This window comes from Lacerta agilis, chromosome 14 (genome assembly GCF_009819535.1).
Source record: "Lacerta agilis isolate rLacAgi1 chromosome 14, rLacAgi1.pri, whole genome shotgun sequence".
NCBI classification, from domain to species: domain Eukaryota; kingdom Metazoa; phylum Chordata; class Lepidosauria; order Squamata; family Lacertidae; genus Lacerta; species Lacerta agilis.
In genome coordinates this window covers 35778109-35790404 of record NC_046325.1, presented here as the reverse complement: position 1 = coordinate 35790404, position 12296 = coordinate 35778109, and the positions used below count along the sequence as shown (strand labels likewise).

The 12296-nt window shown below is 44.6% G+C and overlaps 1 protein-coding gene across 1 annotated transcript in view; it reads right to left on the bottom strand.

Moving 5' to 3' along the window:
• The window catches only part of MYBPC2 (myosin binding protein C2), a 64256-nt gene extending 52400 nt beyond the window's left edge, over positions 1 to 11856 (bottom strand). Inside the window, exon 1 of the mRNA XM_033168999.1 lies at positions 11740 to 11856. Coding sequence (XP_033024890.1) covers positions 11740 to 11761 — 22 coding nt within the window. The 5' untranslated portion in view covers positions 11762 to 11856. The remainder of the gene's footprint in view (positions 1 to 11739) is intronic.
• Positions 11857 to 12296: the final 440 nt, after the last annotated feature.

Genomic DNA, 12296 nt, shown 5'->3' with positions numbered 1-12296 from the left:
AAGAACTTAATTCGTTCTAGAGGTCCGTTCTTAACCTGAAACTGTTCTTAACCTGAGGTACCACTTTAGCTAATGGGGCCTCCCGCTGCCGCCGCGCCGCTACTGCACGATTTCTGTTCTTATCCTGAGGTAAAGTTCTTAACCTGAAGCGTTATTTCTGGGTTAGCGGAGCATGTAACCTGAAGTGTATGTAACCTGAAGCGTATGTAACCTGAAGCGTATGTAACCTGAAGCGTATGTAACCGGAGGTACCACTATTTCATTTTGAGATGATGTCGGCCACCCTGGGAAATATTTCTTTGAAGGACAGGATATAAATCTTAGAATAAATCAACAGACATACAGGGAAACACAAATTGTACACTGCAAAATATAGATAGTCGCTGATCGCAGTCTCAAAAGCCGGTGCTTAGGTAGTACTCAATACTCAGGCAGACAAAACGGGACCATCCACACACAAGATGTACCTGTTAATGAGCTCAGGGGAATCCCAAGGTTTTCAGAAGTTAAAAAAGAAGGGGGGCTCTTAATTGAGGCATGGGGGACATACACTCAAAAACGGCTCGGTGAGGACTGTACAGGTGAAACTCGAAAAATTAGAATATCGTGGCAAAGTCCATTTATGTAAGCAATTGTTTTCATTAGCTACTGGAATTTAATATATGAGATAGACTCATGACATGCAAAGTGAGATATGTCAAGCCTTTGTTTGTTATAATTGTGATGATTATGGCGTACAGCTGATGAAAATCCCAAAGTTGAAATTGTTAATTTGGGGTTCACATTAGCTGTACGCCATAATCACCACAATTATAACAAATAAAGGCTTGACATATCTCGCTTTGCATGTCATGAGTCTATCTCATATATTAGTTTCACCTTTTAACTTGAATTACTGAAAGAAATGAACCTTTCCACAATATTCTAATTTTTCGAGTTTCACCTGTATGTGCTTGGTGGCCACAGAATGCTGACTAATAGTTTGGGGAAGGAAGGAAAGCCGGTTGGGAGGGGGTGGAATGGAGTATTCTCAGGAGCAGCGTGCTGCACTGCAACATTTTGTTGCAGATCCCACTTGTACTTTCATCCCAGAAGAACTAGGCACCTACGGCGCACGCCTCAAGACTCACACAATCCACACACCCACTTTAGGTATCAAGCAAACTAGACAGCGCAGCAACACACACACAATATTTCCCCATCTGCAAATATATACAAATGTTCTGGAATGCACCCCAGTGGGCATTAAGCTGCTTACTGCACACATGCACAAAACACACATTTAAATGTACTTTCCAACGCGAAGAAAATTCGCAGCTAACTATAATCACTGGCTATGTATACACTATATATCCATGCGCAACAGCAGAGATCACAATCCAGTGCACAGCAATCAGGCACACTGAAGTCCCACTGAAATGAAAGGGGCTTCCGTAGGCCAAAGGCTGCATACACACCGTACATTTAAAGCGCATGAACCCCACCCCCACCCCAGAATCCTGGGAATTGTGGTTTAACACCCAACAGCTATAATTCCCAGCACCCTTAACAAACTACAGTTCCCATGATTCTTTGGGGAGGGTGTCATGTGCTTTGAGCGCAAGCCGTGTCCTTTAAATGTATGGCGCGCACATGGCCTAACTCTGTGCTGGATGGTGACTCCAGTCTGCACATGCCTTGACATAACAGCTTTTGTGACAAATATAAACGCATTCACGGCCGTGACATTCACCCGCTACGACACTTGCCCACGCTAGTTGCCTACCACACTACAATCAGCATTCCCAAAGTGCCAAGTAAATCCATGTGGCACAACAAGCATCCCCAGACAATCCTGCGAAGAAGGACAACCATATCTTAACTAACAAGTGGCCTGGAGTTCGTCCAGAATATTCAGAGAATCCAAAGACCAGATAAATGATGGGTCTTGTTTATGCTAGCATTTCTTCCTTTGCTTAAGTGCTTGTCCTGGCCTGTCTTCAAAGGCCGAGGTCCCCAAGTTAGCGCAGACCAGAAAAACATCAATAGATATTCCATTTCTTCCCTTGTTCTCGCTCCCTAACTGCTCAGAAGAGCAAACAATCCATTTATTTCTCGCTATTACATTTTATAGCGCATCTTTCTTCCATCATGGAAACCAAGGCAAATATACGTGTGGGTTTTCGCCTGTCACCCATCCAGATAGTAACTAGCTTCGGCAAGAAAGTGACAACATCATGTGCCTTCCCCCAAGGATCTTATTATGTATTCTCCACAAGTCATACCTATCTATCGACAACCACACAGGTGCTAACCTTATCACCTTGCAATAAAACAGACACAGGACCCCCCCCCCAAGACTCCCTACTTTCCACAGCTGAGAGCATCGCTTTGCAGGATGGAGAGAGAATTGCTGCTGGATTGAAAACTGTGGCTTACTGCAGGGGGGAAAAGATGCAAGCACTACCCAAGAAAAGTAGCTCATTCTGATTTCCCCCCTGCCACTGCCCCACTCACTTTCCCGTGATTACTCAACAGAAAAATATTCTGCCACAAAAACTTATGGAATATGCAGAAATGGCGAAACTTACCGAAAGAATAAGAAACCAAGATAAACTTTTTTAAAGAAGAATGGAAATGGTTTATTGAATATTTGCAGATAAATTGTAAACAGACAAGAACACTGGCAAGATTATTGTAACAACCTGCAGATTCATAAGAGTATACTGTGGAATCTCGGGTTGCATACCGTCCTCCTTACAAATGCTTCGGGTAATGAGCTCCGCCAACCTGGAAGTAGATGCCCCTAGTTGCGAACTTTGCCCTGGGATGCGAGCGGAAGTCGTGCGCCAGTGGCGCGGCAGCAGTGGGAGGCCCCGTTAACGAAAGCACGCCTCATGTCAAAGAACGGTTTCGGCTTAAGAACGGACCTCCGGAACGAATTAAGTTCGTACCCGGAGGTACCACTGTATATTTAAAGAAGACGAAGAATTGGGCAAATTGAGTGAATCTGGATATGCAGAAGATATTAAAAATAAATTTAAGGAACCGCGGAAAGAGGGAGAAGGAAGTCAAGTTTTGGAATGTCAAAATGAATGTAAAGTTAACGAAATGTATAAACCTGAAAAGTAGAAAGAAAGGAAGGAAGGAAGGAAGGAAGGAAGGAAGGAAGGAAGGAAGGAAGGAAGGAAGGAGGGAGGGAGGGAGGGAGGGAGAGAGAGAGAGGTATTTTGCACATACAGTGGTGCCCCGCTAGACGAAAATAATTCGTCCTGCGAAAATTTTCATCTAGCGGGTTTTTCATCTAGCGAAGCGGCAATGCAAGCCGCGTATTCACTAGACGAAAAGAAAAAAGACGAAAAATTTTCGTCTTGCGAGGCAGCCCCATAGACTTTTTCGTCTTGCGGGGCTGCCTTCCGCTAGACAAATGCCTTCGTCTAGCGAGTTTTTCGTCTAGCGAGGCATTCGTCTAGCGGGGCACCACTGGACTAATTATAACTCCATAATAAATGCCTAGGAAACAAAAGTCCTACTGGGCACCTTTAATGTAAACAAACAAACAAACAAACAAACCAATCAAACAAACAAACTGGGTGTTAAAATAAGCCTAAACCAGTGTACTTAAAATTCATCTGGATCAAAATCAGTAAAACTTTGTCAGAGAAAATATTATCAGATGGGAGCCTTAATGTGAAATACACCACTGTTTCTTTAACTTGTAGGGCACGGTTTGGTTGACACCACCAGAAGCACACTTTGCCCAGAGGAGAGTTTAGGGGAGCATGACCGGTTCGCCCGCACTGGGCGCCAAGCTGAGAGGGAGCTGCAACAATGATGAACAGAAGGCAATAGGTGGAGGGGCAAATTTTGGCATCACACAGGGCACCACTGAAATTCCAAAGCCCAAAGACCACCCCTGCTTTGCCTATCCTGTGCCCCTTTGGTATTTTCCCCATAATGCCTCCGTTCCAGCTTGCATGCCTCCTATTTGCTCCTCTCAATCAGGGCTCATCAGAATTTTGTTAGTGAGTCTGCTAAAGCTGTCGTTCTGCCAGAGCTTCAGAGCTTTCTCTCCAGGGTGTCTATAAGTTATAACTCTCGATGGGGCTGGAACTGGATGCATCTTGTGCCTAATGCACATGCATTTAAATGCTCACAGCAGGAACATTGAGATGCCAACAGCACAAAACCTGCCATCTGGCCATTACACTATGCTGGTGAGAGGCCCATGTTAAACTGTTGATAACAGATTAAAAAAAACAATTGTTATGTTTTTCTTGCATCTCTTTAACCATTATATATTTATATATGCACGCACATGCACAAATGTTATGCAAATTGCTAGCATCTTTTGACCTCTTTTTTTTTGGCAATGCATTTATTGCAAGTGGCCACTCTACCAAGTGTCCTCTGATGAGCCCTCTATAACATTGATGGGCATCCCTCAGTCTTATTTTGTAGTGACAGCCAGCAGCATAGGGAGCCTTTTCGCCACCCAGGGCAGCAGTGTGGAGGCACCCCCCTGGGGGCGGGGCGTCACGGCGCATGCGTCGTGACGCCACGACACGTCAGATGCACTGCACATGCCTGGAATTTCCGGGCATGTGTAGTGGATCCGGCCAGCGCTGCTGCGGGCCGGTGCTGCTGCGATCCAGCGAGCGAGCGGCGGGTCTGGCAGCCCCACGACCCTCCACTTGCTTGCCGGCTCGCCACGGGAACAGCAGTGCCGCCTGGATGCATCCGAGCCGGCGCTGCTGCTCCTGTGGCGGCTCCTGGGGCTGCCCCGTCTGGACGGGGTGCCAGGTGGTGGGGGAGGAGCCAGGGAGTGTCAACCCCTCCCCTGGAACCCAGGGCGCAGCGCCCCCTGCGCCCCGCCCTTCCTACGCCACTGGTGACAGCAGTAAAAGCACTAAAAAAAATGGTTGGGGGCTGCCATTTTAATTTCCCCCAATTTCCCCCAATGTCACAAAGCACCTAATGTAGTGTTACTCTGGGGCATTGTGGGAAATTCCCCAATGAATCCTCCCAACAGTAGTAAGGAGTTTCCTGATCAGCTGCTCAGAATGGGGTTGGTTAGGGCCACATGGCTTGCCTGGGGAAGCGACGGCAGAGAACATAGAATCACAGAATTGCAGAGTTGAAAGGGAGCACAAGGGTCGTCTAGACTCCAACCCCCAGCAACGCAAGAACCGTTTTGCCCAATGTGGGTCTCGAGATCCTCTACCACAAAAAAGGCTCTGCTCATCTCTCTTGCTCAGCCGTACACAACTTGTACCGGACAGTGATCATTCAGTACCTTGCAGAGAGTGAAGACCTGGGTAAGGTCAACAATGATAAGGGAACGTCTCAATGGACTATGCTTAAACAATAAGAAGGTTTTCAGCAAATCTAATAAAACTTGTTCAGATTTTTTTTAAAAAGAAAAAGGTGAGAAAAGGCGTGCTCTTTGTAATTTCGCAAAACATACCCGTTAACCGCACGAAAGCTACTCTCTGATGTTAATTTTGATGGTTTCGTTTTTATTTAATGTCGTAGTTTTCCAATGACTGAAGATTTCGACAGGTGTTTTTTCTGAGCGCTTGGGGTCAAAAGAAAGTAATTTCAAACAATTAGGCAGGGGGTTGGACTGGATGGCCCTTGTGGTCTCTTCCAACTCTATGATTCTATGAACTGTGGTCGAGAAATTTCATTCCGATTCGGCTAGACAGAGCCAGACAGAGGATAGTGACAGGTGGGTGTCCTGCCCCCCACTAACATAAATCCTGGCTAAGCTCATGTCTCCTGCGTTTGATCCCTGATTGTGTACATCCGTTGCACTTAAACAGCACTGCATTGCGGAACCATAGAGCTGAAAGGGACCTGCTCTATGCAGCTTACAGCATCCTTGACAAATAGCCTTCCACCTTTCAGGGAGGTCGGCTCCACTGTCAAGCAGCTCTTTGAAATATCCCAATGCAGATTATAGCTGTTACCCTTACAACAGCCCTGCAGGGCAAGCTGGTAGTACTATCCACACCATGCATAGGCAAACTAAGGCCCGGGGGCCGGATCCAACCCAATCGCTTTCTAAATCTGGCCCGGGAATCAGCGTGTTTTTACATGAGTAGAAGGTGTCCTTTTATGTAAAATTATCTCTGGGTTATTTGTGGGCAATAGGAATTCGTTCATTTTTTCCCTCCAAAATACAATCCGGCCCCCCACAAGGTCTGAGGGACAGTGGACCGGCCCCCTGCTGAAAAAGTTTGCTGACCCCTGATCTACACACTGCAGGTTGGAGGGCTAACCTACAGGACATAGAAGTATTTCAGCTGTAGCTCCCTCATCCCACTTTACTCCATGGACCAGGCTCCCAACTCCAGTGTCAATCACTGTCAAAAGGGCCCAACCAATCAGCGCTCTGAACAGCTGGTGCATCCTGGAAATAAGGATGGTTCTCCTGGGATTTGGAAGGTTGTATGTCTGCCCAAAGTGTGGCGAGTGCGGATCCTCGACTGGCTCTCCACTCTGCCTCTCACGGGTCTTTAATGGAGCTAAGATTCGAACTGGGAACTTGGTTTCCTGATAAGGGTGCGTCCCCCAAAAAAGGACAAAAAAGAGGGCATAAATTTGCAAGTGCTAATCTATGCGTATAGATGCAAATTCAGAAATAATAGCTGTCATTTAAATAGAAATATCTCTGACCCATCTGATGTCCGGGTGCGAACTGCCGATGGGAAACTTCGAGGCTCCCCATTCTGCCTTCCTGTGGTTATTTATCTTTAAACTAGGTGGCCGGACAGCCCTTCAAATAGAGGATACCGGTACTTTCACATATAAGACTGCCCTCTAACAGTCCTTCAAACAGATTTGAGTTGTACTTTCCCAACATTTAGAAGGCACAACTACTTTCACTACCTCTGAAACAGAGGCCTGTCCTCACTCAAGCAGAACATTTAGTTACCCTACTTCCAGGCTCAAAGCTCACACTTTCTTTCTTTCTTTTTTTTACATTACATCTTTATTGGTTTTTCAATCGATTTACAGCCGTCGTTTTCATGCGCGTCAACATTCGCAATAAACAACTGAACACAATAAACGTTCCACCATTGAACATGTATGCATAAACAAAAAGGTAAATAAAAATTATGTCACTTTTCAAGTTATTTTGTTGTTACTTTGTTTCCACCGGACTTCCTTCCACCTCTTACTTGGGTCCATAGAATTCTATGTCGTACGCCTTTCCAATCATATCTAATATTCCATTTACCATCTTCTCCACTGTTTCTACTAGTTATCTTTACAAGAGTCATTCTAGCCCAGTCAAAAATTGTTAAATCGCCGCAGTAATCTTCCAGATGGTTTTTTTAAAAAAAATTTACTCCAATTGTTGTTAAATTTTTGGTACTCTTGGTCTCTTAACTGCCCTGTCAAGCTCACACTTTCAACCAGCCATGCCAGCTCTCAAGGATTCATTTCTGTTTTAGCCAACCAACCAACTCTTTCTGCTTTCTGGATATTGTTCTCTCTTTCTTTAGCCAAAATTAGGTCACCAGCAAATAAATAAATAAATAATAATAATAATAATAATAATAATAATAATAAATACATTTAACCCCTGCCCCTGTCTATCAAATACACACACACACAAATAATCAAAAAATAATCTGCAAAAAACTGACCACCTCTCTCCTCCCCTTACCCCCTGAAAGATGACACTTTCTTCCTGGTCTTGTGCTCCCCAAGTAGAACTACACTGGTTTCCTGCTTACCCCTTTATGCTGGGCTGATTGCACCTGCTAGGTGATACTGATGTGTATTGCATCTTGGCACAGAGGCATGGAAAGGCTGGCTCCATCCCATTATCCACCTCCCGCAGGCACTGACGCAATGGCTATTGGTCCTGGGGCGACATTCCCACAACCTCATCCATGCCACCTTCTCTCCAAACCACTCCCACTGGCGTCGTGCACCCTCTAGCAGAAGGCATTTCTGCTCCACCGATTGCATAAGCACTAGGCGGGAACGTCCTGTGTCGCGGGAGGTTGCAGGAAAGGTCATCGGATCCAACCCTCTGCTCCAGTGATCAGCCCGCAGTGGGTCAGGAGCAGAGAGCAGAGAGCAACAGTATACAACCATGAGGGTCTGCAGAACAGAGAGCTTGAGTAAGTGAGCCAGGTTACGTGCTCCGAAGTGCCCTCTAAGGTCAAACCAAGGTATTGCACTTCCCCCAAGCAAAATTGGAAAAGTACATTTCAGAATCCCTTGCACAGTGTCTGAGAAGAGAGTGGGGGGCAACTTAGGTTCTCCTAGGTCTGTGACAACTCCCACTTGTGAATGGATGGGGTTATTTTAGCTGCATCAGGACACAAATTTGGAGAATGAGCTCGATATTGGTATATAGGTTCTGGGGTTATTACAATCTGTAAAACGGATTACGTTTTCTCCTCCGCTTGTAAAGATGCATTGTAAGAATAACAAATGTCTACCCTTTCCCCACACTTAATAATAAATTATTATTATTATTATTATTATTATTATTATTATTATTATTATTATGCCACCGATCTGACTGGGTTGCCCAATTAAAAAAAACATTCTATCAACTGAAATGTTAATGCCAAAAGGTGTTCCAATTAATTGGGCGGGGTTTAGTTGTTTTTAAGTCACTTTTAATACAAATATGGCAGATGGGCAATTTTTAAAAGGATTTGCTTTTTTGCTTCAGAACGATAGTTTTCACTCATACGCAGAATTATGCATATCTAACTGGTTGATTAATCAACTACTGGAATGAACTAAAACTCATGCAACCGAGGCTACAGTCTCCCCAGGGAGTAAATCCCATGAAACTCAGTAGACTTCACTTTGCAGTGAACATGCTTAGGATTACGTACACTGTAAAACCATTTTTGCAAGCCGCTTTGAGCTTTTCTACAATCAAGCGCGGTATATAAATTTTGTGAAGTAAAATACAGAAATAAATATGACTGCAATCCCTATTCACACTTCTCCGGGAATAGCTGAGCTGAGCAAAGAATTGCGGTGTGAAACCCCTCTTAACTACTAGTTTGTTTTTGGTTTTCCTGAAGGAAAAACTCTGGTACTTGGAGACTTAGAGAGGAGTTAAAGAGATAAAAGGTTTTAAATTTACAGAACAAAACTGATAAAACAAAGGATGTGTCAGGAGGAGACAGAATTCTTTCTAGAAACAGTTAGCTTATATTTATATACTGTATTAAATTCAGTGGATGTTACAGACTTCTGAACAAGATGGCGAACGTACAGCTTATTTTCAACTAAGTTTGTTCTTGGTATGAGCTTTCGTGTGCATGCACACTTCTTCAGGTATCTGAAGAAGTGTGCATGCACACGAAAGCTCATACCAAGAACAAACTTAGTTGGTCTCTAAAGTGCTACTGGAATGAATTTTTTTATTTTTTATTTTGTTTTGACTATGGCAGACCAACACAGCTACCTACCTGTAACTGGAGCTTATTTTCAGTTCTTTCACTTCAATTCCTTAAACTTATTTGTATAGGTGCTACAGCTAAACTTATTTGTATAGGTACTACAGCTTAAACTGTATAGGTACTACAGTTTGGCCAAACTGCGAGAGGCAGTGAAGGATAGGCGTGCCTGGCGTGCTCTGGTCCATGGGGTCACGAAGAGTCGGACACGACTGAACAACAACAACAACAGCTTAAACAAGGTGGTATTTTCTGTGAGTTTCCCAGCCTTCTATAAAACACACTCCCAAGGCTCCTGTAGCAGTATAACAGACCCAGCGGATCGCCACACCTTCTCCTGATAGTTTTGGGATTGCACCGCGAGGTTTCCTGTAACTGGGCGACATTGCTAGTAAATGCAACACGGCTAGTCAATTTAACCCACGGCAAATGCTTTCCCCTAACTTGAGAAAGGTTAAAGCAGTGCAAAGGAAAGGCTCTCAGCACCTCCTGGCCCATCCTGGGATCGTAGGTTTGGCTTGGCTTGCCCGCAGGAGTGCTGCTGCTGGTTACTATTATGAGAAGGGACTTCGCTTTGCACATTTTGACCGCTAGATTAAAAATTTCCTGCAGTCAGACTTTTCTAGTGATCAGGATGCCGGTGGGTGACTGACATCCAAGCGCCTTTATATACAGATACGAGAAGATGATTTATTAGCTGTGAACGAAGGATCGGAGTATATATCGAGGCAAAGAGGTATCAGCTATCATAAATGATGTAGCCATCTGTTGACGGGGGAGGGGGCGCAGAAAGGAGGAGAAATGGTTACCCCTCATCTCATTATTTCTATACGTGTCAATATATGTGTGTGGACAATATTGAAATTTAATTTCCATTGTAATTTCCATTATTATTATTATTATTATTATTATTATTATTATTATTATTATTATTATTAGCAACGGCCGCGCTAATATCAATATGCATCCATTTTACAAAATAACACTGACATTAAAGAGGGGAGGCGCCGAAATGGAATTTATTCAGCCTGAAATGTTCCAGTCAAAATCTTTGCCGGCAGCACTGGGGGGGGAAAAAAGTGCAAAAAGCAGACCACTCCACGTTGCTCTGTTCTGAAGAATTCGCCTTGCTCTAAAGTTCAACTGAAATTTCTTGGGATCCGTAAATTATAATAAACTCAAAAAAACATAACCACATATACAAAAGACAGGGATTTGAACCTGGCTCCTAATCTGACAATCTAACCGCTATTCCACACTGTTTCTCTTGATAAGTCTTTTATAGGGAGGCGAGATTCTTAGTTAGGGGAACAAAAAGTGATACAAGGTCTCTCTTCACTCCATTTGTCTCATATTTTAAGGCATATTCCTAATTGCAAACAATTTGCTCTTGCTTGTTTCATCCAGCCTCTTAGAATGCAACGGGGACGGGATGCCTTGTGTTTTATCTGAGGCAGCAATAGAGCATCCATATTTTGGGGCGTATTAGAGCCTGGCATTTCTCTCTCATGCTTGGCACTCTGCCACACTTCTTTGCAGCGTGTCTCTAGTTGCCCCTTCCATGCGGGGTGTGTGTGTGTGTGTGTGTGTGTGTGTGTGTGTGTGTCTTTGCAAAAGACCCACCTTTCATGGGGCAGATGTGCCGTTTCCAAATATTTCCTGGAGCAGCTTGGGAAGGAACACACACAAGAGAGAAGGCAACGAGCGCGGTTCTCTGCTTAACATTTGTCCAAGATCTGGCACACCAGGCCCGCACGATCTAAGAGTGGCCTTATCCCGACCTCAGATTCTTCGATTTCCATTCTACGTTAGCAAGGATCGCAACAGGGCAGCTCAGAGGCGACTCGACGCCTCACACGGAAGCATGCACAAAACAAGGCAGATTCTTACATGCACAGGAGAACCCAAAGACAAGGAGATGGGAGACCCAGGGAAACAAAACCACCCTATTGTTTCTCAAAGCACTGTGAGATTGGGGAAAACATCCAACCATCACCACCCTCAATGGGTGCCGTCGGGACAGGACTATAGGACAAGGAGTCCCGGGCCCCACTCAGCAGAAATATCACGAGGGTCCCCAAAACACCAGCAGGGCTGACTTTACACACTGCAAATTACATTATTCGAATACACTGTCTATAGAAGCCCCCTTCCCACTGTGCGGCTATTAAATCTTGAGTCTAAAATTACTGAATTGCACCACGGACCACCCTAATAGGCCCAACATCTGCTTCTCTCTCTCTTTCTCCCTCCTGCCCTTTTATTTTATTAAAAAGGGTTCTTAAGCATCTATGACACACCTAAGGACCCTTACCAGGCTTGGCGGGTTCAGGCATGGCTGTAATCTCTGGGCTGATACGCTGTGCCTGTCTGAGTTTGGGATCTCCCTGGAGAATGCACTTGGCTGGGTCGCTTTAAAGACCCAGCAAAGGGGACACTGAGAAGGCGTCACCTGACCCCCGGGGACCATTGCCAAATTCCAGAGCTGTGGCATAAACGTCTTCAAATCCCGGGCTTGGCCTTACTAGAAAAAGAACCCAGCTGGTGGGATGGGAGGGAGAGGGAAAGGCGGCCAGGAGCCAAGTCAGACTCCGGGGGGGGGGGGGAGAATCAGGGGGATAGTTCGAGGGAACAGCACCTCCATTAAAAGGGGCATAAATATTTACCAAAACATTGCTCCTTTAAGACACAAACATTGGCCACAAGAAAATCGTTTTAAAATAATATTTTAAAAAATGTTTTTTTCCTAATAAAAGAAAGAAAGAAATTCCTTTAAAAACCCATTGTTTACATACCCACCAACATTTCTCCAATGAAAATAGGGACGGCGATGATGATGATGATGATGATGATTATTATTATTATTATTAT